We start from the raw sequence: 16611 nt of genomic DNA, 5'->3' as shown, positions 1-16611 counted from the left end.
AAATAATTAAAAAAATCCTAACATGCAATTAAAGGGTTGTTGCTGCTTTTTTTTTATATGAAGTATCCAGCTATGGTATCTGCTGCCTGTTCCATGGAGAAAAATCTTCTAATGTCTGCATTTTTAACATAATTTTAAGTAAATAAAAATTAATCAATAGTTGAGGATTCCTCAAAGCTACACTGTGCTTCTCAGGAGACAGGGCTCTTTTCCCTTACCTGAGAGAAGCCCGCTGCTTCTTTTCAGAGCTTCTTAATTCTTCATTGGCTTTGCTTTCGGCTCTATGCCTGGCACTCTGCAAATCTGCCAACAAGAAGAAGTACATATTCTCACATCACTGTCCTTGCCAATCAGTATAACGAACGTGCTATGTGGCAAATACATTTTTTCTTGTCCATAGATCAAGATGTAATGTATCCTTTCATGTAACCTTCTTAAAAGTGCTTTTGTCCACAGGGCAGATTTTAGGCAGACATAACCTTGGCTATAGAACATTAATCAGGGTTGGGCTCAAAGCCATGTGGCAGGTTAAATGGAGCCACATTCACACTGATATACTTGTCCCTCAGCAGGGCTCGGTAGCGCAGAGCTCAGTGCGGTACTAAGACACAACATAGCTTTCCAGCAGTGAAAATTTGCTTATGTCTGCACTTGACTGAGTGGATGTATATATTAAAAATTAGATGCCAGGGCTCTCTTTCTGGATAAGGTGCCCATATTTTCTATTGAAGTACTACATTTAATACTGTAAATATTTAGTTTAGTACTACTTAACCTACTGAAACAATTATGCTGATATAGCTATTATTAGAGTGAAAATAAAGTGAATAAGCCATCACCGTATAAGCCATTTCATAATGGCAAACTCTTCCAGTATAGAGAAATGTTAAATTTTCATGCTCAGACTCGTATAGTTCAGCTATGCTTAATTTTTTATTCTTATCCAGCAACAGTGATAGCTATGCACTTGCAAGAAGCATTTTTTTTACCGCAATACTTGTTTTGATGCAAGCTGAGCATTGTAATATCAAAGTTAAAGTAGTACAAATAGAAAAGGCCTTAAATCTGCCTCACGGTATGCAAATGCAATTGCACAACACATGGGTTCTTGCTGCTGCCAAGAGGAAAAAGTCAATCAGGAGAGGGAACCCAAATTTGCTTAACATACATAGAAGAAAGGGTAGGTAGCTTTGCACCTGAGATCTTAAAACAGATTCATGAGGTTTAAAATACCCGCAAAAGTATGTGCCTTAAGTATATATTTATTTGTTTTGACAAAATACAAAGATGGATTTTAAGAGCCCCTGAAAATTTCTCATATTTTTTTTTCCAATGGTTGAGTGCACATCCTTACCAGTATGATTTAACAAGATACTCTTTTTCTTCTGGCTGCCATCTGGTGCCACAGTAAGTTTCACTCGCAGGGTTTTACTGGAACTAGGAGAATGGTTTACTGATGCATCAACTACCTCATAGATGGTATGAAGCAAGCTGGTAATGTCCTAAAGTTGGATTGAAACACAAAAACATACAATAATGTGAAAATGAACCCAGGGATAATTATTCACACTGCGATTCACTTGGCCAAGTCAAATACGGAAAGTGAGGAAAATATTGGACTTTACACCTCCAGTAAATCTTACTACTACTTGTTTGGTTTTTTTTGATTTTTTTTTTTTTTTTTTTTTCTTGCATAACTAACTAGTTGATTAAATAGAAGAAAACTAGTAAGTGATGTGACAGAACTGTAAACCTCAGGTTTGGAAATAGTCTAAATGTCACTCTACCAAATCTTTACCCTGGTCTAGCTTACTTTGCAAAATTCATACCAATTCTACATTTACATTTTTGAACAGCTGAAAGTACTCATTCCGGTCTATTTCAGAACATTCTTCACACATATCTTTGAACGCAATAGGGCATGAACAAATGCTTACACATCTAACTGTATCAGAAAGAACACTAGCCAGTTTTTATAAGCTGATTGTTTCAAACAGAGGAAACACTGCAGCTCTCCCTGTTTAGCAGCTGGTGATGCTCAGAGGTCTCTCATGTTTATCTTCTATTCCAGCCAGGCCCAAATAGGGTACTATCTTAAATTGCCCTGATGAACAGGAGATCTCTTGGCTCCCCAAACAAATTCCACCTAAATTTATTCTGGGCACCAGCTTAAGGACAAGACATTCTGGTTACTGAAGGTTATAAGGACCCCATTCAATGTATAACCAAGAAGTTCTCAATGCTGGTCTTCCTATTCCTTGATCTATCCTAGTAGTGAAGCACTTTCCAGATGTCTGAAAGCACAGAGGAAATATCTTAATCATCCTTTGTTAAATATAGCCAGTTCTGAGGATTAAGTCAGGTCTATAAAAACACAAAATCTCTCTTCCTTTGCTAGGGATCATTCCCAGAACATTGGCAGTTCAAAGTTCATTTTGTCCTAATGGGCCCCAGCAGAAACGCCACTTCAGTAGCCAACATATCACACATTCTTCATTATCTAACTAGCTTTCTGCTCACACAGAATTTAGGGAAATACCGATGTTATGGCCAGGACAAATGATTTTACAGTAAATGATCTTCCAGTTCAACAGGCAGAATGAATAACTAAATCTTAGAGGGTCCAGACTTTGTCTTAACATGTACCCTTTCCTAACTTCCCTGCACTCAGTGAAATTTCTCCAGATATGTGAAATGAAGAAAACATTCATAGAAAGCACAATCTGCAGTATTTTTTCTACCACTGCCACAGTCTCTATAAATGGGCTGTTACTACCACACCAATAGCCACTTCCCATCCCCTTGACAAGAACCACTGTCTAAAGGCTGAATGAGGAAAAGACTGCTCAGTGACAATCTGGTAGTCACGTCACAGCTCTTTAACACATCTCACTTTTCACACTTCCACCCTAATTTGAAACCTAGCCAGACCTCTAAATAGACACAGCCACGTCTGACAGCCAGCTTGAAGGGCTGGATTTTTATTTCATCTATAAGAAAAAAACAACCAAGCAAGAACATAGACAAACAAGCATGTGTTGTTCTATATACCCTCCATAAATTATGTTCTAGAAGCCTTGTGCTATATTCCTACACCTCCACAAAACAAGCCTTGCCTTTTGGCAGAATACTTAGGCACCACATTTATTCTTAACAGGGCTTCACACACTCACCACTTCAGTGAAAGGAACCTTTCCCATACATTCCTTAACAACTGTTGGTTACCCAACAGGGCATCTGACTACTATCAACAGGTTATTATCAACTCCTTCATTCACAGTAACCTCTTCCCCTCCCCTTTTTTCAGTTAGGCCAGATGTTTGCACAAGCTGATCATCTACTTAATTGTTTACTTCAGTAGGCAAAGACATGCAGTCATAACTCCCACCGTCCTTTTAAGTTAGATTTTTCTAGTGACGAGGTTTAACTTGCTAACTGTCATACAATCTGTCCGTTTTGCTCTTTGAGGGTCTTTCAAGCCACTTGACCCAGCAGTTTTAGAAGTACTCCCAAATGCTGTCAGGGAAGGCTTGTGACAAGCAGCACTTGTGACACATACTTGGCAAGTCAGAAATATGCTTACACACATCACGTCAAGACAACTTGCACTTCTCAGCCAGATGGGTCTGAATTAACCCAAATTAATGTCCAGGCATCAAGAAGTTTCAGAGCTGCAAAAGGTATTCAGACACCTTATGTCTTTATTCTCTGCTGCCTCTACATTTCATTACATGTTTAATACCCAGCTTCTTCCATGACAATCTGAGCTGCTTTGCATTTTGGCACTGAATAGCCGTGGTCGTCAGACTGGATATATACCAAGATCGAGGTTAGGGATATCCTTAAGTAACCACTTAATGCTTATGTTGATCTTTTAAATACCAACAATAACATTTTTATTATAGGATTCATTTACTTGTGGTCCTAATTTGGGGTTGGAAATCCTAGTGAACTGACGGTTCTGATTTGGTCAAACAAGTCTGCTTGGGCCATTCACTACTCTATCATCTATCAAAGTCCTGGCGGAGTAGGCACCGGCTACAAGGCAGCTTGAACCTCATGTTGCTGTCCAGTTACTGCTTCACATCCAAATTCCTTAAGGCACTGATCTGGTAGGAATGAAACTGTCTTTGCCAATCAGTTTCAAACTGTGACTAAAACTACCTTCTCGCAGCCCTTTTTGGCAGCTAACAATGGGAATGGCTTCTAGCCAGATTAGTAGCACTAGACCATTACAATATGTTACAAAAACTGTGTTTTACAGCTCTGCCTATATTTACACCCTAAAGAATTTTCATCCTCCAGTAGCCTGACAGGAGACTGGGGTGATTTATGCTCCCCTTGAAAGCTGTCCCACTGAACATTATCTGTATTTAAATTCCTTAAAGAACTGCTTAAACCCACTGACAGAGCTTTGCCTTGCACCCAATAGCTTGGGCATTTCACCATCCTCAAGAAATTAATAGTCAAGAATCAAGAACAAAAACCAGTTCAGTTTTCCTCTCCTGTGGTACACCAACCAGCACATCTCAGAGATAGCCTATGAAAGAATCCAACTTTTCTACACAGTGTATTTCTAGTCGTGTGATTCTGCAACTACTTTGCTTAAGACTGCTCGGCACTTACCCTACGAAGTTTCATCCCACACTTCTCAAATGTCCCTCCTTTTCACATGAAAAATAAAGAAGGGATTTTTCTTAGTGATTCCCACTTTCCCAAATATGAGTTTTACCCTTAAATGAACTTTTAAACTATTTCTACTTAAAAATCATTGTCGATTTTTTAAACTTCTATTCTGAATGAGTACAGAGAAAAAATAGCAAGAAAATAAAGGTTTCTCTCGTTTATAGCAAGTTGATTATATTTAGTGAGGAATTCAGCTATATAAATCCAAATGAGTTCTGAAAGGTTTCTAGTGCACAGAATTTCTACTGGGATAGCTATTTTAATCAAGTAAGAAAACTAAAACTATATTTTTCCACGAAGAGAAAAACAAAGGCTTTTGTTCTGTAGTATCCAAACAGCCAGCAAATGTCATGCCCAGATTTGTGTCTTGCTTATTGAATGCTACAGTTGTTTTTTCCAGGGCTGAAGTATTTAACAGTGTTAATCTTTATGTTTTTCACATCCTATTTTATCAAGCAGCCAATATAAAAAAAAAATAAAAAAAAAATTCTGGCAATTTTAACAGATTGCCAGAAATTCTTGCATTAGAAATATTAAAAAACATACTTTTTTTAAAACATTTAGAACCTTCAGAGAAAGTAGTGGGTCCACAAAAAAGAGCAAAAGCAAGTTACATTTAAGTAGGTATCATTCCTTACATTTAGGTATTCATAATTCCTTACAGAACTCATGTTGCTGAGTAAGTCCCTATTCCAGTTAGTAATTTTTTGTTTCTAAAGAATATTACCCCAGTGTTAGTGTAGCTTATCATCATAGGACTAGTTAGCAAACTAGAGATTCTGAAGAGGAAACTAAGAGGCTTTTACAGCTGAATTTACAGCTCAATTTAACAGAATGGGATATTTGCACAAAAAAAAAAAAAAAAAAAAAAAAAAAAAAGATTATATGACAGTCCCTCTAATACAGATAGCCGTGGCTCTCTTGGTTCTGTTGCTGCTTCTTTATCATGAATTAATGCAATAGTGACAAATGAAAAACAGCAACTTTCAAGTCAAGGGTCAGGCTAATAAATACTAGCCCCAGTAAAGTTGGTATCCTTCTCCAAATCCTCCAAATCAAAGATTTGGTGCTGAGTTCTGAATGCAGAAATAACCTCATGCCTTTTCACTCATAAGAAGATACAAGCAAAACTAACTAAAAAAAAAAAAAAAAAAAGATAGGAAACGCACAAGAAAAAAATGGGTATTTAATGTAAGATACAAAGAACATTTTTAGCATTAAAAATGCATGAAGAGAAACATCAATATCAGTTCATTACCTTTCCCTCAGAAAAAGAAAAGTACAAATGTCTTATCTGTACTTTCTTTGTAGTCTGATTTTTACATACAGCAGGATGTTTTTACTGCAACATCAGCTTTGTTTGATCATGTAAATTTTTGTATCATTCTTATTTGGAAACTGAAAGCAGCTTCACTTGCTATCTATTCAACAACCAGAATAGAAGAAATCCCCTCACACCATTTTTTTATTTTATTTTATTTTATTTTTTACTCCTGACAAATTTTTGTGTGCTTATTTCTATTCAGCTACTCACCGAAGAAACTAAATTTTCCAAGAAAGAACTGATTGCACAAAAACGGCTGGTGTTTATGAAGTGTAATTACATTCAGAGAGCTCAATATAAAACCTCATGGATCAAAACACATTAGTTAAATTATCCAAGTTTCAAGTCTGATTACAAATATCCATATGAAGATAATTACAGTGCAGCTGTCAGTTCTAAAAAGGCCTGCAGTACATAATGAATTGTCCTCTTATGGCCTATGAAATGAAGGGAAACATTATTAGCCAAATTTTGTAATATACATAGTAGAGCAGGAAAAGTTATCTCCTACTACACCAAAAGGAATGAAAAACAGTCATCTTCTATGACAGAAAAAGCAGTATTTTAAGAAAAGACACTAATGCTAATTTTCTAATTTGCTATCCCAATACTTATGCTTTCATAATGGGTGTATCCCTTCAAGAAGCATGACTAGATCTGAATTTCTAATTATAAGGACTAGGGAATAAGTCATACAGACTCTAGGAGAAAATCAAAGCAGTATTAAGTTCTGAAGATGTTGTTAAGATCCAGAAGAAATTTCACTAAGATGGAATTTTAATGCTCTTGCAGTGATTTGTCATTGTGTAAAACCCACGGGAATTTTTATCCAGTAACTAAATCCATATCTTATTTACAATTTTCAAACATTTTAATGAGTAAAGTACTTAGTCCACTTGCAAAATTGCACCCCACCTACATGCCTCTTAGAAACTTGATTTTATACTGTGCATTCATTTAGGAACTCTTTAAACATGTAGTCTAACAATGAATTTGAATCAAATGAAATGGATGTGGGTGGGTAAGTCACTTCCTTTTCCCGTGTCTCACTTTTCCAAAGTGAAAAACAAGGATGATAATGCTGACTTCTCTTTTTAAAGCACTACAAAATCTACAGATAGAAAACTGACTTAAGAAATTTCATCTCACTCATTTCATCCAGCTGTAAATCCACAACAGTCAAGTGAAATTTTCAAAGGAGGAGGAAAAGGTCCACACTAAGCTTTTCTCAACAGACTACTGGACCTTTGTTTAGAAAAGCTGACCAGTTCTGAAAGCATTTCAGTTTACTAAATGGCACTAGTACAATTCAGCCCTCTTCCTTAGACTGTCCGTTCGGTCGCTGATCCAGCAATGTGCCTCACACTTAACTCAAAGCATGTGTCCCATTCATTTTAATTGAAACTATTCACATTTTTAACATCCACCATTGTTAAGCCCTTTGCTGGATCAGGAGCAGAACTGTTTAACAGGCTACGGGACCAAGCCCACTATGTTGACTGCCAGTGTCTCAGAGCCTAATAGAATGAGAAATTCTACATCATATGAAGAGACAGAAAATCCTCTTTTGTGGCCAACATCATCTATGAGCTATCATTCATTATTCTTGCACAAACAACTCTTAAATTGCATCTGGATTCAACAAAGGAAAACCAACAAGATGTTTTATACAAATGACATTGGAACAGCTTGCAAAAGAAGTAACGCAACTGGAAAACTCTGCAATGGTGTATAGTATTATTACTATCTTTGGTCACATGTAAAGAGCTGAAAATTATCAACCTATTTAGTCCCTTGGTTAAAAGAATTTTTTTTGGCGGAGGTTCAAGCCTGAATATAGCAATCTCCAGACCTCAGGGTAGTATAATTTTCAATCCCCACACAGATTTGGTTTCAGTTAAGCTGCAGTCTGCTCTTGTACCAGGGAGAAGTAGAATTTGGCTGTAACATGTTCTCTAAGTACAGTCAAATTAAGCCCTTTGGTGTACCACATAATCACAAATAATTATTGTATACATACTTAAAAGCATATTCTTGTTACATTCACCACACAGAACTCCCACTAACATTACTGGGAACTCCATGCCTGCATGTAAAGGACACCCATGTGTGTGGGTTTGGGTTCTGTTGCGTTTTGTTGTCTGTCCATTTATCCCTCCCCCCATTGTTGAAAGTCAACATAATCTTGTAATGAAGACTTAGCCTTGGGTCTCAAAATATCTGGGTTCAATCTGCCACTGGGTTCTTGTGAGACTTCAGGCAAGTTACTTAATTTTTCTGGTGTCATTTCCTCACATGTTAACAGACTTTTTTTCCCCCTCCTCCTTGCCCTCTCTCTCTCCAGCTTCGGTTCCCATTGGAAACTCTGGGGTTGGCCTGTAACTTTTCATCTGCCTATTGCCTTGTATGAGGGGCACAGATTTCATTTGACTATTCAAAGTGCTATCAGAATAGAGACTAAAAAAAGCCTAGAAATGATGCTCAAACACATGTTAAAAACCTTGAACCACCATTTGGCAATTTGTTTAGAAATGTCAAAAGATACTTGCTTCAGTCTTCTAGCAGAAATGTCTGCCCTCATTTAGTGGTCTAATGTCACTATACTTTCAGTATGTACCTTACACCTTCTCATCAGTTCTTAGTAATTTCCATAGATATGAGCATAATAGCCAACAGAAGCAGAAACTGTCAATTTTCACCTGATTATCTGAAGGCATGCAAGCCAGTAAACATACTTCACCAAAAATCAATGACAGCACACCGTGGTAAATCTCAGTAAGAGACACTCTTCTAGAGCTTGCATTCTATCCAGGTAGAAATAGTTCTGAAAATGGACTGTACACTGATGTATACATCCTGTTATTTGGCTTCTTATTTGTGCAGAAAATACAACTTGAAGACATCCCAATTAAAATAAAAATACACACAGGTGTGCTTTGACAGGCATTCACTGTGGTCCTGCAGCAAGTATCATCAAAACTATTTATACTTAAAGAGCAAAGACTAAAGAAAGCAGAGATCAGCCTAATATTCAAGAAAACAACAGAACAGTATAGTTAGTCCTACATGGAAAGAATTTCAGAAAGCAACTTTGCTATTTGGTTAGCTTAACTCTGAAAAGCAGGATAGAAGCCAGAACAATATACATTTGCAGGGGTTTATTTTGACAATGTGTTTAGTTGTTCAGTTGTTTCAGATATTTTCCCCCTCAAATGCCAGTACTATTTTTTAAAAGGCTAATCCCAGATATTAAACAACAACCGGCTTAAAAGTGGTACAGTTCATCTGAAAACAGTAAACTACTGGTGGGATTGTTTCTAGGAGGGAAGGGTCCATGGAAACTGCTGTTTAAGTTGGCAGGACACCTCTATTTCATAGAAGAAAAAATGTTCCTGTTATAAAACACTTCTCTTGTTAGCAAACGCTGCACACAAAGGGGCAGCTGCACTTCGCTTACCTCGCGTGTGACTCTTCCGTTGTTATCAAAGTCATACAGTGTGAAGGTCCATTCTTGCCTGTTATCTTCCTCTACAGACACATCACATTGCAATTCCTAAGAAACATGCAAAGAGCAGCTGATTACCTAAAGCAAAAGGCCTGTTTGCAGAGGAGACTCTGTAGAAGGAGGCTGCTTGCTTTCTTCCTTCCTTCCTCCCTCCCTCATGGGAGGAAGCTTCAGGATATGTCCAGGGGGGCGTCTGTCCACCCCACTGAAGATGTCTCATCATAATAACACGATAATCCTAACTCCTTTGGGCCAGGCTGCCGGGAATCTGTGAGACGCTTTCTACTTCATTGTAGAAAACACAAAAAGGTACAAGAAAACTACTCCCTGAAGCTGTTGGAATGTAATAAGATTTCTCCCTAAAAAGTAAGAAAGAAAACTCAGCTTAACTCAGGAAGAGAAAGATAACAGAAACAGGCTCACAGCGTGAGGCAGCAGACCACAGCGCCAGGAGTAGTCACAAACATGAAATGGGCACACGGCACAAATCCCCCCTCGAGACCCATCCTGGCTGCAGATGCTGGCTGCCCACACCACAGGTTGCTGCTTAGCATGGCCCAACACCACGGAGCTGGCAGGGAGCAGCGACCTGGGAGCAGAGCCCTATCCTGATTCTGTGTTTCTGCTGGGGAGTGCGAGCTGGGGAAAGCCTGGAAGAAGCAATTTGTTACAGGAAAAAATCCCCAAACCAAAACCAAGCCTTCAATCAAGAACAAAGGATGCACTTCGACTGACTCCAGTCACCTGGGTGCAAATCGTTTGCTTCTTCTCAAGACCTGTGCAGTCAGAATAATCCTGAGCCACAACAAGGCGAAACAGAAAAGTTACAGTGCAATTAAAATGAAAGCCACTGTATGCAAGTAAAATAAACAGCTCCAAATAGCTTCAGCATGACAGAGCTCAAAATACCTGGTTGATCTTCTGACTTGAAACCAATTCCCTACAGCAGTTCCCGGTCCCCCCTGTCCCCTGCTGAGTTCAAAGGCAGTCTTCCCTCACTTGTTAGAAGCCCGGCTGAAAGCTGCCAAGTGCCCCACACTCCGCTGTGGAAACACCGCTTCAGATTACACAAACATTCCCAGCACCTTTAAAAGCCGGATGGCGTTCACCTCACATTTCGACTCCTGTCTCGACACTCGCCTTTCTGATTCTTTTATACCTTTTAAACATTTACGGATCTCTTAGCCCCTACCTGCCATGGTTGGAAAACCTTCAGTTGTAGAACAAGGGGAAAAAATATCAATACTTGGTTCCTTGCCACACATTAATCCTTCCCTGTCCCACACTGCCTAACATAACATCTTTATGTGAGGATGTGCTCTGCTTAGTTAAGAGCCATGGCAATCTTCCCTGCATTAGTCATAGAGCCTGGTACCAAGTGCTAACCTTTATGGCATGCCAAGAACTACTTGGGAACAAACACAGACTCCACCGCTGCGGTGCAGTTCCAGCTACACTGGGCACCAAACATGTTGACAGGTGTCCTCCAACGTTCTAATATCAAGGCACTGTTAATTGCAATTTATCATGCCTTTCCTGTCTGCAAATCTCTGCTATTCAAGGGAGAATATAAAATGTGCCTAGAAAAAGAGTTACTGCTGTGCAAAAAAAGGCAGGGAAAGTCACCTCCCTCCAGACAGCAGACAAGCACCTAGTGACGCCTGAACTGCCTATGGGAAAAGTACCTCCTTTTAATCAGCCTTAAAACAGTAAAAAATAAATTGCACCAGACTGCTAAGCCCTGCTCTAGAGAAGGAAATGAGCACGCAAGCCATGCTGTAAGGTGGCTGCGTGGTCCTTTAAATAACAATTGAGGAATGCAAAGCTCATTACTGTGACAGGCTGACAGTGCTGAAAGGTAGAAGCCTGCCACATCTGCTGGAGTGCAGAGACGAAAATCTGTGCTGTTTCTTGCCAGTGCCAGAGTATCTTTCTGTTCACCAAGACAGACAACGCTCTACCTGGATGACAGCATGTTTCAATACTCATATTTATTAAATCACTCTCTATACAAACAAAACCTGCCAACTGCGCACAATGTCTGGCAGTTTTATGACTATTATTATTATTATTTAAAGTATGCAAGAAAACAGACCATCCAACTTATTACCCCCCAGGATCCTTTTTCTCCTGCCATCTGATGGATTTCCACTGCAGTATATGAGGGATGTTTCACTTTGCAGGCCCAGGCACAGGTATCTGACAGCTAAGAAAGCTTTCACAAATATCTTCTACACAACTATATGAAATAGTCCACAAAAGCCAATTTAAAGATTTGATAACATAGTAGATAGCATAATAAATTATTTCTGAAATGATAGAGGGTTACAATGAGCACCTCTTCTTGCTATACATTTCAGAGCCTACCAAGAAGTCATCATAATCTGATTTGCTCCAAACCTGGAAATAAAACGTACTAGTCTAAAGGAACAACACCACCAACAGTAAGACACTGACTTGTGCCACTTATACTTTACCTATTACAATTGGAAGAAGATATAAACATGCATCAGAGGGCACTATTTGATCCTCAAGTTATTCTTCTACCTTAATTATGTCAGTACAGTGTAACTTCAGAATACAGAGGACTTACTTCAAATTTTAGTTGCTTCTTGCAACCTGTGCGTGTGTCATTTTCTTTTTCTGCTCTCTTTTCATCTCCACTGCAAACTCCATCTGTCTTCTCTGGAGGCAAAGCCACTGCAAAAATATATTTAAGAATAAACACTTATAAGGAAACGTCAAAGCAGTCTTATATTTGCAAATTTGTCTTCATATATAGGGTGAAACTGATTTCAGCAAACGTGTATGAGAGGATCATTATACTTGATTTGCTTTTGTGTTCACTTCACATCTGGGATAACTTCAGCAGACAATCTACCAACAGCTTTTGGTACACAGCCTCTTCTACAAATATCACTAGAGTCACAGGAGGTTCAAACAAACTGTTATGAAAATATAAGTCAGCAGAACTGTTACTGTAAATAAGTTGAATAATTTTGCAAAATATTGAAAGTATGTGACATGTTGCAAAAGCATATTGCATTCATCAGCATTGAATAGAGTAATGAAGCTGAAATGAAGTCCCCATTCTGTTCCAGCCACCCTCTTCTAACACATACAAACCTTATGACCTTCCTAAAAGGTAACACTAACCTGCCAAAATGATTAAAACTGTGTGATTGTTTGTTTGTTTTAATATGCATGAAAAAGTGTATTTCACCTAAATTTCAAGTTAAAAAATTTGCACTTCCATAATTCAGTAGGACTCAAAGAACATCAAAATACTAACATCATACATATATCACAGCATATCATATAACAACATCTCAGAAAGATATATATACTTCTTATGCAGATTAACAGAAAAATGCCCAGGAACTTAATAGCTTAGGCTCCTACAGAGGCACTCAGTACCACACATGATGAAATCCTAACTATGAATATAGAATTATTTTCATCAGACATATGAAAATGTACACAGATTTTTAACCCTACTCTCAGACTTTTCAGATATGTTTTTATTGCATCCTTATGATTCTGCCAACAATGCTATGCCCATACTTCATTAGACATAGCAGTAATCCTGCCTTCTTCCCCCCAAATAAAATGCATTACAAGAATTTAGGCCTAAATGTCAGCATTTTTCTCTTGTGCTGCAACATCTGCATTTACCCAAATGCTTTATTCTATTGCTATGTTTCTTGGGGATGCCTTTGTAAGTAAGATCTCATATAAGTGCCAGTTCAGTAAACTGAAATTCCTTTAAAAAAAAAAAAAAAAAAAAAAAAAGAGATGATTCCCTCCAGTTCCCTCCAGGTTAGAATAAGCCATTTCAAACTCAGTTTACTCTGTGGTTCAGCCGGTGTTTGGCTCTACTGAGGTACCTCCCAAGTACCCTCCCAGGAAAGCAAAGAACTAACATGCTAAAAATTAAGACATTTACATTAGATATTTTTCAATTTTTTATTTTTTTTTTTTTCACAGATAAAAATAGAACAATTAGCTACAAACAAGCGAACAAAAAAAAACTCCTCACCTTCCCGTAATTTTATACTCTCAGAAATCCCAAAAGCTAAGGTTTCTGCCACAGCAGTCACACTGCCACATTGCAATGTGTCATATTTTCTGTGCTCGTTTCTTTGCTTAAATTTAACACTACTGCATTACTGGTTTTGGTCTTCAAAACTGTAGCATCCTATAAAAGAACCAGTAAGGAAAGGGGTGAATGAGGCAGAAACATGAACCTTTGGAATTTCCTAACTTCAATATTTACCTGCAGTTGTGGGGTTTATACTAATGCCAGCTTCCAGACATGGACATGTAATTTGCCTTGTACAAATGCAAGTAGACATGGACTCTATCATACCCTTACTCACACAGTAATAGACTTTGATCTCTACTCCAGGCTATGTTAGAATTCCCTATACCAAACCTGAGCTAAGCAGGAAGGCCATCTGAAGAAAAAGAAATCTCACTTCATGGCAGTTTCTTTCCTTGCCCATTTAGTGTAGTAGTACTGGATGAGCAGAGATTGTTTGGTTTTGTACAGTGCTTACCATAATGAAGACACATATTATAACAAATATTACTTATAATACTGAACTCTGAAGTATATCAGAAGAAGGCCATATGTTTTATATTCACTTTGACCATAAACACCACTCCATATTTCTGGAAATTCAAAGCAAAGGCCACACACACACAACCAACCATTACACAAACAAAAAAGACAACATTCGGTTATCCACCTTAGGTCAGCCCTGTTGCTTCATTCCAGAACCAAGAAGAAATGAAAAGTCCTTCATAACAACTAGTCACATTAAGAGTGTCTCTTTGTAACCATTAAACATGCCCCTAGATTTTGAGTGGCTCCTTTGTACCAGTAACCAGTTCCTCACATTGAGGAATCTAAGTAAGCTGACAGAAATATTTGTGTGAGGGACTTCTGCAATCCCTCACAGTCCGGCTCCAGTGAGTGTGAAATAAATGAAAGTTGGGATGGTATGACCCTTAGATTTGTTGGAACAGTAGACAATTATTTGGAAAAAAAAAATACACCTACCTTATCACAAATTCTTTTAAAGGTATAAAGGTATATAATGTTAAAAAGATTTTTACAATGGTCTTTTATCCATTAAGGGACAGCATCCCAAACATTGTGCTCAGGGCACTGAGGAGCAGATCTTGAACAAGGTGACTATACCCTGCACCAAAGCTCTATTTTTATTTTTATTTTTCCCTCCTCTGTCAATAGGAGGCATCTTACAGGACATATACCACTTGCTTTTGCACTGCACTGAAAGCTACTGGTGTGCGCAAGGAGCACCAGAGCTCTCCAGGCCACGGGGTGCTTCAGAGAGGAACAATGCCAATGGCACAGACCTACCTACAGGAACAGCCCTTCCACTGGCATGTTTAATAACCTTTCTGGATGTACAGTATGTGTGTTCAGATAGGAAGCTTTCACTTTAATGTATAATTTATGTAACAGAGGAAAAATGTGCTCTAACAAATTAGTCCTCTCAAAAAACAAGAGTTCAACTATTGGGGAAGGAGGGGATACATCTTGCAGTACACTCCTTGAGAGAGTTTAAGTACTGTATGCCAGAAATTATCCTCTTTGAGCTTTGCTGACCTTTGATCTGAAGAACTCATTGGCCTTGCTGCTCCAGAGAATTATCCTTTGAAATCAGTTATTCATTTTGGAGCTCAGATGAAATGGGGAAATCTGGTGATCTCACCCTGATGTCAAGTTTCATTCAGCAAAGAAAAATGAAGTCTAAATGAGTTAAGTTTAAAGGCGAATATGGAGGTATTAAAGTAATATTTATGAGCGATCAAATAATGTGTCTGTGCATATATCCTTATGTGCCTTATCCAAAACCCAATGAGCATATAAAAATATGTAGAGTGGAGTACAACTGTTTTGTCCAAGAAGCAGAAGTGTTTGGTGTCTTGTTTCTATACTTAGTTTTGACTATTAACATGCTCTCAATTTCATGAAGGATACAAACACATGCTGAACCTACTTATAAATAAAATTAGAATGTCTGCTTGGGACAGTTAAAACTGGCAGCCTGTAAACAGAGATCCACCAGTGAGCCGCATGCCAAGGTTCAGCTATATTCACAATGTGAACTTCCTTTCAGCTCTGCCAATGATATTAAACGAGACCAGACAAGATTGCTATCTCAAAGGAGTGTGGAGAATTAATAGACTGGTGTTTCCAAAGTCTGGGCCATCAAAAATAGGTCCATGTACAAAATATTATCTGTGCAAAAATACTTACTTACCTCCCCACTCAGATAACAAGTCCTGACAGAGAGAAGGCTCTACACAGATTAATACACTGAGAAACCTACCCTGTTGTTGTGGGAATCCACAACTGCAGAAAAAAAAAAGTATATTTATTGCTTCCCGTGGGAATAACCATATGCTCTCAAAAACAATGTTCCCTAACAGAGTGTTTCATGAATTGAAACGCTGCATATGTTTTCTTTATGATGTTCTCTTTTCTTGTTCATTATTAATGGTCTTGTATTCACTTCTATAACCTTAAGACACTATAAAAATGCGTCTGGACAATATTTGAAATTGGAAAGACAATAAAGGAAAAATATTAACTTGGAAAAATTGTGAAATACCATTCTTTCATGAAAAACAAACTGACTGGCTTAAGTGTACTAGCAGATGTTTCTCTCTAAGATTGTTAATTACTACCACCCAATTGCTCATAATTGGAGGGGGGAGAAAGAGAGGCAGAATGAACACCAGTTTAAAGATATTAAGGTTCAACCCTGAAGAATCAACATTTTTCCCTCAAAGGTTGATTCATTCTTATGAAAAGGAGTGGGTAATAATTCCAACTGTTCCTTAGGAATCTCAGCAAAATAAAAAATAAAAAATAAAATCCCAGAAATGAGGTGAAATTAATTGCTGTGCTGTGCATACTGAGTGAGTACAGAATACGAGGTTTCTGACAGTGAAAGACATTCTTCACTGACCTGCACCTTACATCTGAGAATAAAGAATTAAAAACAAACAAACAAACAAACAAACAAAACAAAACAAAACAAAACACAGAAAGCCCAAA

The 16611-nt window shown here is 38.0% G+C and overlaps 1 protein-coding gene across 2 annotated transcripts in view; it reads right to left on the bottom strand.

Moving 5' to 3' along the window:
- NKD1 (NKD inhibitor of WNT signaling pathway 1) overlaps nucleotides 1-16611 on the bottom strand; it is a 111251-nt gene that overhangs the window by 9876 nt on the left and 84764 nt on the right. Inside the window, exons 5-8 of one of the 2 annotated variants that reach the window (XM_082769974.1) lie at nucleotides 12109-12215; nucleotides 9468-9563; nucleotides 1355-1502; nucleotides 219-303 (exon numbers count right to left, since the gene is read on the bottom strand). In XM_082769974.1, coding sequence (XP_082626100.1) covers nucleotides 219-303; nucleotides 1355-1502; nucleotides 9468-9563; nucleotides 12109-12215 — 436 coding nt within the window. The remainder of the gene's footprint in view (nucleotides 1-218; nucleotides 304-1354; nucleotides 1503-9467; nucleotides 9564-12108; nucleotides 12216-16611) is intronic. The other variant, XM_082769975.1, reaches the window with a different exon arrangement.

The sequence above is a fragment of the Aythya marila genome (genome assembly GCF_965140915.1).
Source record: "Aythya marila genome assembly, chromosome: 12".
Taxonomy (NCBI): domain Eukaryota; kingdom Metazoa; phylum Chordata; class Aves; order Anseriformes; family Anatidae; genus Aythya; species Aythya marila.
Note: the sequence above shows the minus strand (reverse complement) of the source record. Positions and strands in the feature narration are given on the sequence as shown.